This window comes from Astatotilapia calliptera, chromosome 23 (genome assembly GCF_964374335.1).
Source record: "Astatotilapia calliptera chromosome 23, fAstCal68.1, whole genome shotgun sequence".
Lineage (NCBI taxonomy): Eukaryota > Metazoa > Chordata > Actinopteri > Cichliformes > Cichlidae > Astatotilapia > Astatotilapia calliptera.
Window position 1 is genome coordinate 45,898,371 of NC_137443.1, and position 16,956 is coordinate 45,915,326.

The following is a 16,956-nucleotide window of genomic DNA, read 5'->3' on the forward strand; positions in this document are numbered from 1 at the left end:
GGAACAGTGGTTCGGGAAAATATGCATTTGTTTTTTGGACTACTTTAAAACGTATCTCAACTAGTGATGTGCGGATCAATACTGAAATATCGATTCCTCCGATACCCGTCATTGTGTCCGGCCCCTTGGCGTGCACACTCACAACAATGGCTGAGCGTAAACAGAGTCATGTGCAGACGTATTTTACCTCCACGAACAGCTGAGACGTGGTTTGCCATACATGTGGCAAGAATGTGAGGTGTTGTGGTAACACCGCTGACCTGGTCAAACACCTCAGAGTGAATCATATCACAGAATATGACGAGCGTATGTTGAGGCGAACTGAAGAGGAGGAGAGGGAGAGGTGCTGCCAGGACGAGACAGACGTCTCTCACGGAGTCCTTTAATGCTGCAGGCAGGCAACAAATAGCCACAACTTCAGGTTTTTCATTTCTATATGATAATTCTGCATCATTAAGTGATAAGAACAAGTAATCTGATGTCCTGTGATCATTACGACGCTATAATTTGAGATAAAATAAAAGATAGAGTAAAAAAAATAAGTTTTTGTTCAGAGTATCGTATCAGATCAGTATCGTCGATACCACCCTGAATTTTACTTGGTATCGGATCGGAAAGGAAATCAGTGGAAATCAAATCCTGCTTCTACAGGTGTCCAGTTCATTCACTCTGACCCCTCCAGATAAGCGTTGCCAGTTCTCACTGTGCTGTAGATCACATTTTCTTGTGTTTGGGGTTATAACGGTTACTTTTGAGGTCTGTGTTATAAAGCAAGTTAATCCTGAATTTAACTGGAGAAGACAAATTCCCACTGCGTGGTGTAGTGCACAGCCAGGCATTCTTTACATTAGTTCGTTTGACAAAACCAAAAAGCCGAAAGTATTTACTTGGAGTTTGGTTTGATGAAATAAGTGCCAGAATCAGTGAATACAAATGATTCCAATGACATGAAAACTGGTGGAAGGACAAATCCCTCAAGAAAAGCACGACTAGCACATTAAGTTTGTTTGTAATCATCATCATCTCTAACACCATGCGCACAACAGTGATTTTGTTACAGAACACTAAGATAGTAAAATCTGGGAAATGATGATATTTCTTTCCAAAACTTCCTGTCTGGAAGACATTAAAGCTGCTGTGCCACCTGCAGCGTCTTTCAATCTATGTTATGTGAATATATCTTTTTTTTTTTGGGTTTGAACATCCATTCAAACTCACTCTCTGCCTAGCAAGTCTCATTCCCTCATTTCCTTGGGGTCCAGCTTCACATACGTGGCACTGAGCCTTTTCCTTTGTCACCTCTTTCTGCTACATGCCTAGCCTCCCAGTTTCTTGGTCTATTTTCTTCATTTCGCTAACTACACTTCTTTTTCTTTGTAAATCTCTTCCTTCAAATACTTTCAAAATCACTTTTCCTTTTTCCCTTTCTTCTGTGCAGAGAAGCCGTCAAACCCCTTCTTGGCAGTTTATCTCAATAAAGCTGTACTATCCCAGCCATCTGGTAAGTCTTCCCTACTACCCAGAGCCTGTTTATACTCCTGCATGTCTCTGCCTTCACTCACTTCCTCTTCTTGATGTCCAAACTCATTCTTCAAACTACCATTTGATGCTGCATAGCTGCATTCTCCCTGACACCTCCTTGTCTCCTGTCTTTTTGATTTCACCTTCTGCATAATATTTAGTTGCCCTGTGTGCAGCTTCCTCCACTTTCATATATTTCTACAAGTTCCTCCCTGTTCTTGAAGTATGTGTGCACCACGGCCATTTCCACTTGGAAAATCTGCCCCACATCTGTCTTTCTAGATTTCTCTCCTAAACACCACACCTACCCAACACCTCATAACCTCTGTTCCCTTCACCTAAATGTCCATTGAAGTCTGTGTCAATCACCACTGTAGTACGTGGTCTCTTGCACACAAAATGTGTCTACCCTCCACCTCCATAATATGAGTCCGCCAGCCCTCCCATTGCCAGTCATAGTCCATAACAAGTCAAAAACATAAACAGCTCGAACGTATTATTTATTTAAAAGAGAGAGAGAGAGAGAGAGAGAGAGAGAGAGAGAGAGAGAGAGAGAGAGAGAGAGAGAGAGAGAGAGAGAGAGCTCAGTTGTCCTTGCTCTAGCATCAAGAGTCAGTGACTGGCTGTTCACTGCAGGCTCAGCAGTCCAATGGCCGATCAGCAACAACACAAATAAAAAATAAGACACGTTCTTGATTATGACAACAAACCACATCCAAGAAAATATGACAGCAACACTTTAAGTTTTGTGTGCATTCATCATGTGCAACTCTGCAGAAAGTCTCATGTCAAGGATGTGTGGACAGGGGGGCTATTAAAAAGTTCCAGTATACAGAATAGAAAACCATCAAATGAATGAAATAAAATCTGTTGTCACAGTGGTTTTTGAAGGAACAATTACTTCACAGATGGACAGCCTCATTATATTTGAGTTAAACCTGATGATACACACTTCACGTCACCCTAGTTACATGTTTTTATTTGCCATGTGTATGTTATCCAAGGGAGGAAGAAAATGAAAAAGAAAACTTTTGATGTGTCCAGACATTTCTTCACATCAGCTGCCAGCAACCAGTTTCAGCATGTACAACTGTTGCAGTAAGTGTGCTCATGCAGACCAACTATGCTGGTCCACTGTTCTTAATGGTGCTGCATGTTGAGAAAGAAGTGAAACAAATGTTTTGTTTAACAAGTCCACTAGTGTTAGAATAACTTGGCATTTCCAATCTGTTTCTGCTGTAGTTCAATGAAAGGTTTCAGTTACTTAAGTTTGAGAAAAACCAAAAAAACCGTTGGTCAGCTTCCCTCAGGGTCACTCCACGGTTGATGACATGGTCCACTATTGTAGCTCTGATGTCATCAGCAATTCTATTTCTTACTCTTCTTACCCGTCCTCTCCCCCCTCCTCGTCCTCCTCTTGCTCCTCCTTGTCCTTGTCGTCCTCTTCATCCTACTTCTTCACCTCCACGTCCTCTTCCTCGGCCTCCTCTCACTCTTCCTGCTCCCTCCATTGTACTCCACACACAGAGCTTACCTGTATCATAGTGCTTAGGCTGATTGCAAAGTGAACTAATTATCTAAAAAAGCTTTCACATGTGGCAGTGTGCCAGACAGTTGACAAAATAGTGTAAATAATGGCCATAAATGTGTATAGTTTTGCTAGGAGTGCGTTGATCATTTGGAAATTGAGTGCAAAGCAGTGAGTTGTGTTTACAGTTCTGCAAAAAGAGTGCTGTGCAGTGGATTGTAGCTACAGGTTTGCAAAGTGTGTGTTACAAAATGGCAAACTGAGTGCAAAGCAGTGTTTGTGCTTTTAGTTTTGCACACTCAGTGAGTGGTTTTGCTATAAGTATCAATAGTTTTAGGAATTGTGCTGTAAGAATCACAGTTAGGGTTTAAGCATTCAGAAAAAACTGTAATAAACGCACACGCATGCGTCTTCAGCATTACTGGGTTTCTGCAGCTCCTGGTTTCCTGTTTAATACATTCACACAAGCAATCAAACGCTATGAATCGTTCCACAATGTTTGCAGTCACTTTTCTTATCCCTCCTGACTCAAGAGCATAAAGCGATCTACGTTAGCTCTGGGAATTCTGACGGTCGTTCAGTAAATCTTTGTTTAATCTCTTTATTTGCTTTTTGGAGAAGTGAAGGTACAAAAACCTCGTCAATCAAATTTGCTTCGGTGGACAGAAAACAGCCGTTGTAGACTGTTTGGGGTTACCTTTTATAAGTATTGAATTTTCAAAAGTGAAGTCAGTTCTTCTGACCAGGTTCAGACCAGGATGAACACAAGTATGATACTGGACCCACTAGAGAACTGGTCCCAGCTGTGGGTTCACCTCCTCCTGCTGAACTCATAGGACAGACTCTAATGTAGCATCACGTTCATCGGTCACTCCTGACCTCCTGTGAAGCATGACGGATGTGTAATTAATGACTTCAGTATTTGGGGCATTATTGCTCTAAAAATCATATTAATAGTATTATTATTATTGTGCTTTAGGCTGCACTGATAACGCAGAGGTCTCTTCTTCCCCTGGGCTGTTTAAAGGGCCAGTTTGTCCAAAGCTGTGTATATACCAGCTGCTGTCAGGCTTCAGATGTCTGCATTAGTCCACAGTCCACTGTTTGTAAGCCATTGCTTTACTGCAAAAGTTCCCATCTACTGTAAAGAAATGGAGATAAGCAGGCACATAATATGAAAAGGCATGCTGTAGCTGACTTTGTCTTTTCTGATCCATCGGTTTGTGTGGCTCTTTCCACAGGAGGGACCTAACCCACACTTTATTTACTTATATGATAAGTTTAGTGGAGTGTAGTGCAAAATACACAGTGTTTACCTTTAATTTAACAACATGAAGCTGCATCAAGTTTCCATGGTGACTGCTCAAGAAATTCTGCATTCATAAATAAACATCAGACTGTCAAAAGAGCTCATCTGTGCGAGACCACCGAGCTGAGAGCATTTTCAGGTCCAGATCCCCCGTACGCCATCGTTGGAGAGCAGTTGACGTTTTTCTTCTTGACTTTGATTTGAACACGTTTAAATGGAAAAGAGTCAAGGAATCTATAAGCCTATCAGGGTATGTGACGCTTTTGCTTTTACTGCATTTCAGTAATTTGAAGAATTTGATGTCGTTTTAAAAGTTGACAAACTGAGAATCATTTTAAGTAACAATGACTAAATTGCTATTTCTTTGACAGGTGTTGTTCAACACACCGATTTATGAAACAGCTGTAAAGATCTGCTGGTATCTTCCGGGCTACAAGGCTCAGGTTAGACCCAGATTCATGCAAACCAAAGCTGACAGAAAATATCAGGTCATTTCTGAGGACCTGAGAGTGGTGGTAATTAAATGTCTCCTTTACTTTTAGGTTGCGATAATGACGGAGTTTCTCAGACTTCAGCAGGAAGATCTAATTCCACCGAACCTCACTGCTGAAGATCTGAGAGATCTTTTGGTGGAGAAGAGCAGGGAGACGCTCAGAGAGCAGTGAGTTACTGTCACACCTGAAAGTCTGTTTGTGATGACGTGTAAGTGCTGAGAGAAAACCTCTGCTTTGCTTTCTTTTGAAGGCTGTGGGAGTTTGAGTTAGAGGATTTTGACGAAGAGGAAGCCAAACCTCTTCTAAGGCTGGTAAGACGAGAAAACCCACAAGACTTTTTTTTCATTACGTGCACATAACCTTTACACATAAGCGCACTGTAAATGTGTTTTCTGTTTCAGGTGTGGGCGGTGAACGTCAGCAATAAAATGAGGGACGTTGAATTTGAAGCCAGGTTGCTTCTTCAGTTCCCAGAGGCCGTACCTCCTAAATTTCAGTGAGTCACATGTAACATACAGTTATTAACCCTGTAAGACCCAACCCATCAAAAAACAGCCAGAAAATTCAGATTCTTTGGAACTGAGATGTTTATCAACCCTTTAAACAAAAGCCACACATGAGTTCTTTGCTATGTCATGTTGTGTATGATTTACTTTTATTGTGTATTTATTTTTTGTATCACATTTGATACACTGGGTGTTTTTGGCAACTTTTTGTTAACGACAATGTTAACTTTAGACTAAAAAAGAGTTTTGTCCACAACATTTAGAAATTATAGCAAGTATTGATCATGTTGATGAGATCGAGGTCTCAGAAACTCATGTATGCTACAAAGGTGGTTACAGGGTTAACAGTCCAGCTACAGTGTTTCAATATTTAAATGATGCTTTGAATATGTTTAACAGATAACTCTTATCATGTTTTTCTACAGAGCACCTAAACTCCTCAGCGCGGTGAAGGATTACGTTGAAATCCTGAAAAAGAAGCAGCAGGAACAGCCTAACAGCAAACTGCTCACCGCGCAGGAGGTAGTGGTCGAGGTAGTTCCCCGCGTTCTCCAGGGCTTCTGGGAGCTTCCTCCTCGTCCCCTCCTAAACATGGCCTCCCAGAGTCTAAGTATCCTCTCCACCAGTGTCACCAAGGCCACTTTAGATCGTGTCTCCAAGAGCCTCACGGCGATGGAAACACAGGCCGTCTTCACCCGCTCTATCCGAGACGATCTGGTCGACAGCATCCTGACGGAGATTAGACAGAAATTTCCTGAAGAAATTCTGTCTATCCAAGTTGCAAACTTTGCACCCCTGTTGCTGAAGACCATTGCTGATGTAGCAAGGATCCGGATATGTGAAATCTTTGAGCCCCCTTCAAGTCCTGATGTGAAGAGCACAAATGGTGAGCGCTCCTCTGACGGCCTTTCAGTGGCAAATGTTCCACCAGCCGAAGAAGCTCTGTCAGAAAGTGTTGCAGAGCCCGACGTTCCCTGTGAGGAACTTCTTTCTGAAAGGGCATCCAGTCTGAGTACTCGAGACCTTACGATCGAAGGAGCTCTGTCAGAAAGTGTTGCAGAGCCCGACGCTCCCTGTGAGGAACTTCTTTCTGAAAGGGCATCCAGTCTGAGTACTCGAGACCTTACGATCGAAGGAGCTCTGTCAGAAAGTGTTGCAGAGCCCGACGCTCCCTGTGAGGAACTTCTTTCTGAAAGGGCATCCAGTCTGAGTACTCGAGACCTTACGATCGAAGGAGCTCTGTCAGAAAGTGTTGCAGAGCCCGACGCTCCCTGTGAGGAACCCTATGGCGAGTCCAAATCCTGTGTTGAAGGTGAAGATCATATGATCAACGGATCTTGTTCTGAAATTGGGCCGGTTCCTGATGTTCCCTTTGAGGAACCTTTTCCAGAACCTGAAGCCAGCATGAAGTCCGAAGACCGTCAGATCAAGAAGAAGAAAAAGGGCTTCTTCAAAAGACTGAGAAGTCTGTTCTGCTGCTGTTGCAGACCAAAAGTCACCGACTGACACTGAAGCTGTGACCCAGTGTTGGTGTTGCAGTAACTCTAAATATGTAAATATGTTCCTTAATGATTGTTCTTCATGTTTTTGGGGGTTTCTTTAGTTTTCAGTGGGCTGGGTGTTTTTTCTCCTCCGTGTTCTTTACTTGATTCTTGTTCATAGTTCCTGATTTGTTTTCCTAGTTCTTGTTTCTTAGTTTGTAGTTTCTTGAGTCCACCTGAGTTTCCAGCAATAAAAGCTGCCGATTCAAGTTTCATTCCACGTAAGAGTCCTGTGTTTGGGTCCTACTACCTGCCTGTCACAGCACACCATGACAGAAACTTTATAAACTCATTCATATTTCTACACGAGTCTCCAGCTATGTTAAAGATTTTTTTTCTTTCAAACATTTGTAAGAATCTCTTATGGTTCTCAAAATACTTCCACAAGTCCAGTAAGTGTAGTGCAGTAACATATTGATGGTATTATTTTTAATAATTATTTATTATTTTTAATGCACTTTGAACTGAAACTGGTATATAAAATGTACTTCCTGTAGAAAATGCAGTGTGAATGCTAATAGCTGAATAGCTTGAGTTGAATTTTTATAATTGCTGAAATCTTTGGTGAAAAACATGTTACAGTTTTTTGCCCGTTGCTTGAACACATTTTGCAAAACGTCGCTCATTGTGCCAAAACTCTAAACACAAGTAAACATGACGCATCAAAATATACCATTCACATCTGTGCCAAACTGAAACTCTGCTGTCAAAACCTAACATTCCTCTGTCAAAATGTAACTCTGTTGACAAAATGACACATACTTGCATCACATGCAGATCAGATCAGGGGGACACACTAGTCTACTTCATATAAAACACTGCAGTCTTTCATTGTCATTGTTTATTCTGAAGGCACATTTTCAGGAGACACAAACAACCAAAAAAAGCAAATAGGCCTACTCAATATTGTCCACTGCAGCACCATCAATTCAGATAAAGCAAAACACAAACATAATACAGTAATAGAAAAAACACTATACTGTACACACAAAAAATCATGACAATTGTGCATACGTGGGCTCATGGATCCCGCCGTCTGTTGGGGTCTGGCCACAGGACCTCATCGACATCGCAAGCAGTGTCTTCTCCCGCTGGGCACCGGGGAAAATATCCTCTTGCATGTCGAAACCATCCATGGATTGCTGTCACCTGAATGTAAATAGAAATATATGTGGTGGCCCCTAGAGACAAAACACGTACAAACTCCAAAGCACATTTCTAGCTTGAACTGAACTTCCAAAACAGAGCTACCTAGAACAGCGGTCCCCAACCCCCGGGCCTCGGACTGGTACCGGTCCGTGAGTCGTTTGGTACCGGGCCGCGAGAGTTGAGGCTCAGGTGTGAAATGTCTGGTTTTCAGGGTTTTTATCGCTTTTCAGCGTTATTTTGTTATCGTTTTTATCATTAACTCGGTTTTCCTGGGTCTTTTCACGTGTGTTATGAATAAATCTTCTTTTTCGGTACCGGTACTAGTTTTATTTTGTTGTATTTATCCGTGACACCTTAAAGGCCGGTCCGTGAAAATATTGTCGGGCATAAACCGGTCAGTGGTGCAAAAAAGGTTGGAGACCGCTGACCTAGATCACGTAAATGACACAATTGAAAGCATGAAAGCATATGTGTATTGTTTGTGTATTTATGCCCAAGCATTCATATATATTCAAATCATTAAAAAAAAAAAGTTCATTTGCCTGTTACTACCACACACCAAATCTGGTCGTGGTACTTGGTGAACTGAGAGACACAACAGCAGAGGTCACTATTAATGCTATAAAAGAGGCCTTTGCAAGACATGCAGTTGCCGAGACTGTGGTATCGGACAACAGGCCGCAAGTTTCATCAGAACAGTTCAAGCACTTTGCTAAAGAGTACCAGTTCACACATGAAACGAGCAGCCCCAGGTACCCCCAAGCCAACGGGGAGGCAGAACGCGCTGATCGTACCATTAAAGATTTGAAAGGACTGTGACTACAGCAGAGCACTGCTAGCGTGCAGGGCCACCCCACTGGAACATGGGCTCTCACCGGCACAGTTGCTCATGGGGAGACACCTGCGTACCTCTCTGCCACAAGCTGCTGCGAAGCTGGTGCCAAAGTGGCCCGACCTACAGGCTTTTCGCGAGAAGGATGAGGAGGGGAGGCGTGAGCAGGCAAAACACTACAACCGCAGACATAGAGTCAGGACAGAAGGTGTGGATTACTACTGAAGGAACCACTGGAGCAGTAGTTGGACCTGCCAGTGCTCCCAGATCTTATGTGGTAGAGACAGACAGGTTTTCTAAGGAGAAATAGGAGCCACCTCACACCAACAGGGACTGTTACCAGATCTGGTCGAGCGGTGAGACCTCGTGTAAGATTGGATGTGTAATTCTCTGAAGTTATCCATTCAGGCCCTATTCAAAGCTGGCTTAGGCTGTTAGAGATGTTTACAATTATGTGTTTCGTTTAAATGTAAGTGAACAAGTGAGAGATGTGTATCATTTTAACGTTTGATAATGCTCTGCATTCCTGTTCTTGTGAGCTGAGTGAGTCATTGTGAAGTATGTCTTTAGCTAAAAGGAGGTGTAGCGGGAGACTACTGTACCCATAAGGCTGTGTGTGTGTGTAGCTTGTATCAACAGTTGTAACAGGCTAAGCCACCTGAGACACTGCATTGAATGATTGTTCCTGTCTTAATGGTTTCAGCTCAGATGTTCTGCTTTTTCCTTTCAGTAGATCAAAGCAGCTCGTGCTCCTTCTTCTTCCAATTTAGAAGAAGAAGAAGAAGGCGAAGGCTTCAGCGAAGTGGCGTTCATGGTCTCAGTGAACAGTCACGGTCACACACTGCATGTGGTTTTAAAAGCAACATGTCTGTTCACCACAACAATGGAGATGTGTAATATTAGTGCAGCTACGGTTTGTTCTTGAACATCAGTTCTGTTTTCTACTTTGATCACTTAGACCAAAGAAGTGTTGTTTTCAGATTCTTTCTTTTACATCTATAAAGCACCTGTTCATTTTTTTTATTACAATTAGTTTCACATGAATGTTAGTGTTTCCTTTATGATCTTTTAATGCTTACACTACACTGTACATGTCTACATTAGAGACATTTCTGTTTCCTGTTTCTGTTGACTTAGAGTTGTGAAATGTTCTTTTATTTGATGCACAATATGAAGTTCATAATTTTCTTACAAATAAAACTCTAATGACAAACATGAACAGCTGTGCTTATTTCTGAGACATGAGTTTTTGAATGTGTTGATATTTAGACAGTGTGCATCTGTCTGCTGAAACTGTAATGGTGAACCTGAGGTGATGGTCAACAGAAGGCAAATATACATCAATATAAAACAATATTGAAGTAATGTCTTTACCCTCTGCAGCATGTGGACGCTGTGCACGCAATCACCTTATTCACTGTAGTAAACATGCACCGCTAGCTCACGTGACTGACTGTCTCCATGGTTACATCGTATATTATTAGCTATGTAAACAGCTTCCAAAGATACCGCCATAGCTCTCTGCAGCTGTAACACTTTCACACTTTGCAAATCATTTCATGTTTTTGATAGTTATGAAGACAGAATGTGTTTTTAAGGTCATGCTAGGCGGTTGCTATGGTGGTTGCTGTGGACTTGGGTGGACCGCGTCCGATTCCTGTTATTAGCTGTCCGCCACAGGAAGGCTGCGTTCCATTTACAAGTAGTGACAGTCTGCCGCAACTCGAACTCAAACCCCACTTTGTTCTTTAATTATAGGCCTTTTATAGCCATTCATGACACGCACACACACATAAAGCACTTTGCCTCACCATGAGAATGCAACTTCACCTAACCTAACCTTAAAGTATCTGATATAGGATAGAAAAATGAAGCAACCAGAGATTTAATGATGAAGACTCTGGGTTCTGTAGTTCACGTTTTACAGTCCTGAATGACTCTTTGCATATGATTTATTGAAGAGGAGTTTAGAATGCACTTTACATTTAGACTGTTGCTGTTTCATTTTTTACATTGTTGCCGTGTTATGTCATGAATAAGGTTCACCTGCTGGGGGTTTGATGGATCAGCTGGACAATACAGTCAAAGACAGACTTCATTCATCATATGCAAGAATCCTAGTTGGATTTTTGTTGTCACTCATGTTTTTGAACCAAATATTGAAAACAATTCTGGCAGACTGGATACCTGGTCAGGTGTGCATTACCTTGTACTCAAGCATCCCAGGACAGAGCCCTGCCCCACCATGAGCCTGGGTGGATACGTGGTTATAATATAAAAGGACCAATACTGAATATGAATATTTCATGAAAACTGAATTATAATACAAATTAGTAATAAGGGTTTCTCTGCACCCTTATCTACCCCATACTCAAAGAGCTGCCGGCAGAGAGGGTGACAGGAGAGGATGGCACTGAAGAGAAGATGCTGGGTTTCTGGAGTCTCCTGGTCCTGTCAGTATTAGTAGGATGCATCTGCTGTCTTCTCGTGGATGCTCACCTACCTTGACTCCTTCCAGCCTGGTATGGATTTCCCAACACAGTGGCCCACGTCAGAGACGTTTAATATTGATTACATATGTCTGAATTGCTAACCCTAACCCTAGCTCAACAGACCACAATGCCCTGGACTGTCAGTATTATTACATGCTGTGAACATAAGTACCTTTGATCACAGTTTATGTTGTAAAAGAGAAGGAATATTGGAAAGAAAGATCAACATTGTGATATTATTTCTTCCAAACTGACCAGAAACATGCTTGTCAGACTCTCACAGCAAATGATCAGACTCACTGTGCATGACAGCTCAGGCCAATGATGTCTGTTAGATTGTCAGTTGTTTAGTGCTTCTGTACAGTTAGGGTCACCGTCTCTATTTCAGAATAATTAATATGCGGAAAACACTAAAAGTTGATTGTCTTCCAATATTCTAGCATAATTAAAAAACTTTGACTTTGTAAGTACATATTATTAGTCCTAATGCCAGCATGATTCTTCATAACTCCTGCTTTGAAATACTGAACTTTAAAATGTACCTGATGAAAGATCATTTACAGTGGCACTCTGTCAGGATCATTCTGACTGTAAGATCACTGTATTAATCTGAATCCTTCTGAAATGTGCTGTGAATGAATGCTGATGCAACTCACTGTGGGAAAGCTGTTAATAAAAGGAATCTGTGACACATGCAGCACATTCACAGAGGAAGAGGACACAAAGGGAGGACACGCAGAGGCTGTGTTGAAGTCAGAAATCCAAATCTTTATTAAAAAACAGGCGGCGGTAACAAACAGGAAGACGAGCAGTCCATCAAACAGTCTACAGGGTCAAACATACAGAGAATTCAAACAGCAGTAAAAAATAACTGGACTCTGAAAAACTTAAAGCAATGTGTGACGCAATAGAAGGAAGCAGCGCAGTATATTCACTGAATTATCATCAATTACAAAAGAGAAAAACGACGATTTCTAAGGATTATTTTCTTAAATGCAGTTAGAGTGTGGCTGGTAAAGATGGAAACATACAGAATGTAAACTGTGTGAGTTTGTGAACTTTGTTAGAAACAAATGAGGTAAAAAAAACAACCCCAAAACAGACAAAACACAGAAAGAGGCTCTCAGTATTCATTCATAATTAGAAAGAAACATTCTGGTCGTGGATTTTTACAGTCTTAGTTCCGCTCGCTGTCATCATTATAATCATCATGATCAATGGCGAGGTCCTGAGGTGGGCGGGACTGTCTCTGGTGATGTCACCATGAAGGAACAGCATCTGGCACGTGTTGCTGAAACATCCCAGTACACTGGTGTAGTTTCCTCTCCAGCTGTTTGACATGTGACACTTGAACATTAAGGGGAAGAAGAAGAAACAGTGTTAGGTCAGGTGACCACATGGTTTCTAAAGTAACTGACAGGAAGTAACCAGGCCGTTAGAAATGGATGGCATGTGTGTAGAGTTACTGGAGTTGGGTAACTCTACTTACCAAAAGCAGAAGCACACAGATGAAGGATCAGATGCTGAATGTTGCAGGAACATGCTCGTGTGTGGTGGTCATTCAGTGCTGCTCCGGCAGGTTACACAGTCCAAGACTGATATGCTGCCCATCTGAGAGTTTGAAAACACACATGCAAAGATTTATTTTGTATTACAGTCAAAGTTGGATGTTCATTTTTGTCCTTTAAAAATGTTTGTGTATTTGAAAGCACTAACATTTAAGGATGACTTGGATCGTCTCCTTTAAAGGGGAGACAAGTGTATCCACTGATCCACGTCACTTTACCTGGATGATGACTCCTCCCCCCTCACTCAGAAACACTCCTAATATAACCAAGCAAATAAATAATATTGAAGATTTACTTACATCATTACAAAAACAGCAAAAACATCTCCCTTTGATTCTATTTCTCCATTCCTGCTGAACATCAGGCAACAAATATCTCAATAAATCACAGTAAAATGTAAAGCACATTCTTTCTCTGCTTTGTCTGACCTCTGCAGAGCCTCTGTCAAGAAAATCATAACTGTAAGCATAAAACCAAAATATACATTTCATAACACGTCACTGGACAAACCTCGGTCAGTTGATTTCCTCTGTGCAGTGCAGACGAACATCAGTCAGCAAGTGACTCTGCTGGTTCTTCTGAGGAAACACCACCATCTCTCCACACCGTCACCATCTGTGAGCACAAACTGCCGCTCTGCTCTGCCAGCATGTAGGAATCACATATCACACACACAGGGGTGAAGAAACATCAGAGCTCAACTTTGGATACTTTAGATCTTAACAGATCAAAGCAGCTCTTAGTTTCAACAATCAGACAAACAATGATACCAAACTGATTCTGTATGAATACAATATGGTATTTTCAATACAGGTGTCAAATTAATTTATTAAAACTAATACAGATATATGTATATTTTTTTTGATAAATTAGTTTGCTAAATTATAAGAATATATTTTTTATTTTTTTTTCATTTAACAATTGCAACTGAAAGAAATTAAATATTGAACAAAAATATATTGTCACATTCTGAGCATGCTCAGCACGCTGACAGACTTGAAGTTGCTACAGATTTTAAGAATGTCACAGGCTGGGTCTCTGACCCAGCGCTCTGAGTTCATTTTTGTATTTGTCTCATTTTGATATGTGATTAGTTTTGTGTCATTTCCTATCTAGCTTTAGTTTAAGCTGTTATTTATTATTGTTCCCTTGGTTTTCTATGTTTTGGGTTCTTGTATTATTCTTCACGTATTAGGTCTGTTAAGTTGTGTTGTCATGTCTAGTTTTAATATTTCCCGTTTTATTCTGACAGTGTCATGTGTTCTTTGTTCATTGTATTTAGCTTTCCTCCTCCTGGTCCTGTCATTTAGGTTTATGTCAGTCAGCTGTTTCCCCCATGTGTCTCCACTTCCCCTGATCACCTCATGTATGTATTTAAGCCCTCTGTTTTCTGCATGTCATTGTCGGGTCGTCTGTTTACCTCACCTCAGTCATAGGGCTAGTTTTCGTCTGTTATTTCCACGTTAGTCATAGTCTTAGCCTGTTTATTTCCACCTCAGTCATAGTTATAGTATTTGGTCTCAGTACCGTTTAGTATTTTGTTTCTTAGTGTCTTGTCAGTAGTGATGGCCAAATGAAGCTTTCCGAAGCACTGAAGCTTGTATTGAAAAACTGTTCATTACTCGAAGCTTTTCAACACAGTCCTCTCCGGTGACATCTGGTGGTGAAAATTTTGAAGAGCAGCTTGAATCTGCAAAATAAAACGGACTGCTCAATCATCACTGCTCACTCAAGAGTGGAGTTCTCTCTGATATTGGGCCACCGTTCCGTTGCTTTGAACATGTAATTGGTTTTGTTTTCTCGATTGGGGGGCTGAAAAAAATGTAATGCGTATCTGCGTAATACATTTTGATCAATAAACTTTCCCTATTTAAACATGCACTATGGTGTGGCCTTTCTTTGCTCATAACTCCTTGATGTTGGTAAATACAATAAGTGAGCAATATATATAATATACATATGAGAATGCACAGCACATTATGGAGTATGCCCCTGCTGTGGAGTCCTGCCTCCATCTACTTGTCGTTTAATCACTGGACAGCTGGACAGGTTCATACAAAATATTAGATGAGGCCAATTGTCCTATACATATTTTTGATAGGGGTGGGATTGATTGTGAACTGGAAAGGGAAAATGCTTAGGGAGCTGAGTACGGCTGCATCGTCACTGATTTGTAGAATCATTTTTGATTCGATACAGGATCCGATTCAATTTGATTGGAATCTGGAAAGTTTTGCCTCAGTCAGAAATATTACAATTCTGATCATTTAACAGTATATATCCATAATTTCGTATCTATTAAAAGAAAGCTGACACATGTGAGACTTAATTAGAGATGTAAACAGAGAGTTATGAAACCTGCAGCTGCAGAAGCCAGCGAAAAAAAAGAGGCAAACACAGCGCGGACCTGACGACACATCAAAATCTGACTCTGACGCGTCGGGTCCGCGCTCTGTGTTCACGTTTGTATGCAGAATCCGTAAACCTGCTCCCAGTTACTGTTTTAGCTGCATGGTGTTTGACGACATGTTGTGAGGTTTAACCTGAGATGCTGGCGTTTCAGGCATAATAACGTTAATTTACAAATCGACACGGGATTTTAATGAATCAATATCACTTTATTCAATTTAGCATGGATTGTAATCAGAAAGGCGATAATCAAAACCCACCCCTAATCAAGAACTTGCAAAGTAAAAACATGATCTATGTAAGGTAGCCCTTTTGTTATTTACATTTAAAAAGAGGATTAGTGTTACTGTGCGCTGGCTGAGTCCGTTTCTTTTCTTAGAAATAGTTTCTCCTGCCCTGGAGAAAATCCACTTGCATGGAACAGAAGAGGCTGTGGAGTGCAGGAACCACACTGCAAGTTGGTAGATATGCAGGTATTCCTGGGTCCTGCAGACTATCACCCAAAAACAATAAACAAAATGATTTTCTAAACTGTAGCAATGTAATGTACGTATAGTGTCAAATACATTTTTGTAGTCTTCATCAGCTTTAATTCACATGGAAGTGTTCCTAAAGTCATATGCTGTAATGATATTTACATTATGAAAACATGATTTTGGACATTTCAGATGTTTCACTTCGGCAGATAAAATGAATTGAGCAAAATCAACTCAAAATATTCCCACACGCCAGAACGTCCTCTCTTCCTCGCTGGCTCCATATCTGTCAGTGGAATGATCACCTCCTCGCTCTCTGTCACCATCAACACACTCCACGAATCCCGTGGATGATTCACTTCCTTATATCCGTTTGAATCAGGTACCGAAGCAGTTACGTGCGTAATGAAGCTTCGGACGTCACTGGTCACGTGACTTTTGCCAAACGAAGCAAGCCTCGACACAGTGCTTCTGAACCAGTGTGTTGTTTTTTTCGACACACGCTCCGGAGCGCCAGCTTCAAGCGGGCCATCACTACAAAACGCAGATTTTTGCAAATGTGGGCCTGAGCAGAAATACGATTGCTGATCGGGTTTGTGAGATGGCCACTGATTTAAGAACACAGTTGTGTGAAAGAAGCAAAAACTTTATTGCTTGCTGTGGATGAAAGTACAGACATGATGGACATTGCACAGCTGGCCATCTTCATCCGTGGAGAGGAAATACTGAACATTAAATCGATGCACGGGACAACGACAGGGAAAGACATTTTTGAAAACGTATGTTAAAGTGTAACCGACATGAAACTGCCCTTGTGTGTGCTTTTTTTTGCTTTTTCTGGGGGTTTTGGCAGCATGTTCATATTTCTAACTTGCATAATTTTGACAGGATATATTTTTATGAAGAGCAAAATATTTAAAGTTTATTTAATCTGGAATATTATTCCTGTCTGTTTTTATTCATATTTATGTTTAAAAAAACATTGTTTTAGTGTGTTCAATAAATGTTTATCTTGTTTGGCCCACGACCTAAAGTGTGCCTTGAGTTTTGGCCCCCTGTGCGATTGAGTTTGACGCCCCTGATCTAATCTGCCTGAGCTGGAGCTGTTTTGCAAAGAAGAATGTGCAAAGA

General features: G+C 41.2%; 2 protein-coding genes and 1 long non-coding RNA gene across 3 annotated transcripts in view; 2 read left to right on the forward strand and 1 right to left on the reverse strand.

The window, feature by feature from the left end:
• The window catches only part of LOC145423961 (NACHT, LRR and PYD domains-containing protein 12-like), a 943,237-nt gene that overhangs the window by 663,283 nt on the left and 262,998 nt on the right, over positions 1 to 16,956 (forward strand). The gene's annotated exons all lie outside the window — the stretch shown is intronic.
• On the forward strand, positions 4,910 to 7,114 carry LOC145423968 (uncharacterized). Its single transcript, XM_080296810.1, has 2 exons — positions 4,910 to 5,348; positions 5,784 to 7,114. Exons 1-2 carry the CDS (start codon positions 5,236 to 5,238, stop codon positions 6,862 to 6,864), a joined length of 1,194 nt encoding a protein of 397 aa, XP_080152936.1. The 5' UTR covers positions 4,910 to 5,235; the 3' UTR covers positions 6,865 to 7,114.
• Positions 12,489 to 13,353, reverse strand: LOC145423994 (uncharacterized). Its single transcript, XR_013904940.1, has 2 exons — positions 12,862 to 13,353; positions 12,489 to 12,719 (listed from the first exon to the last, which is right to left on the reverse strand). It is a non-coding gene; the product is annotated as an uncharacterized LOC145423994 (long non-coding RNA).

Bases quoted from the DNA above. Each gene is read 5' to 3' on its own strand.
- LOC145423968 (XM_080296810.1), top strand. From the start codon at position 5,236: ATGTGTTTTCTGTTTCAGGTGTGGGCGGTGAACGTCAGCAATAAAATG. The intron at 5,349-5,783 runs GTGAGTCACATG...GTTTTTCTACAG, and splicing joins GCCGTACCTCCTAAATTTCA to AGCACCTAAACTCCTCAGCG.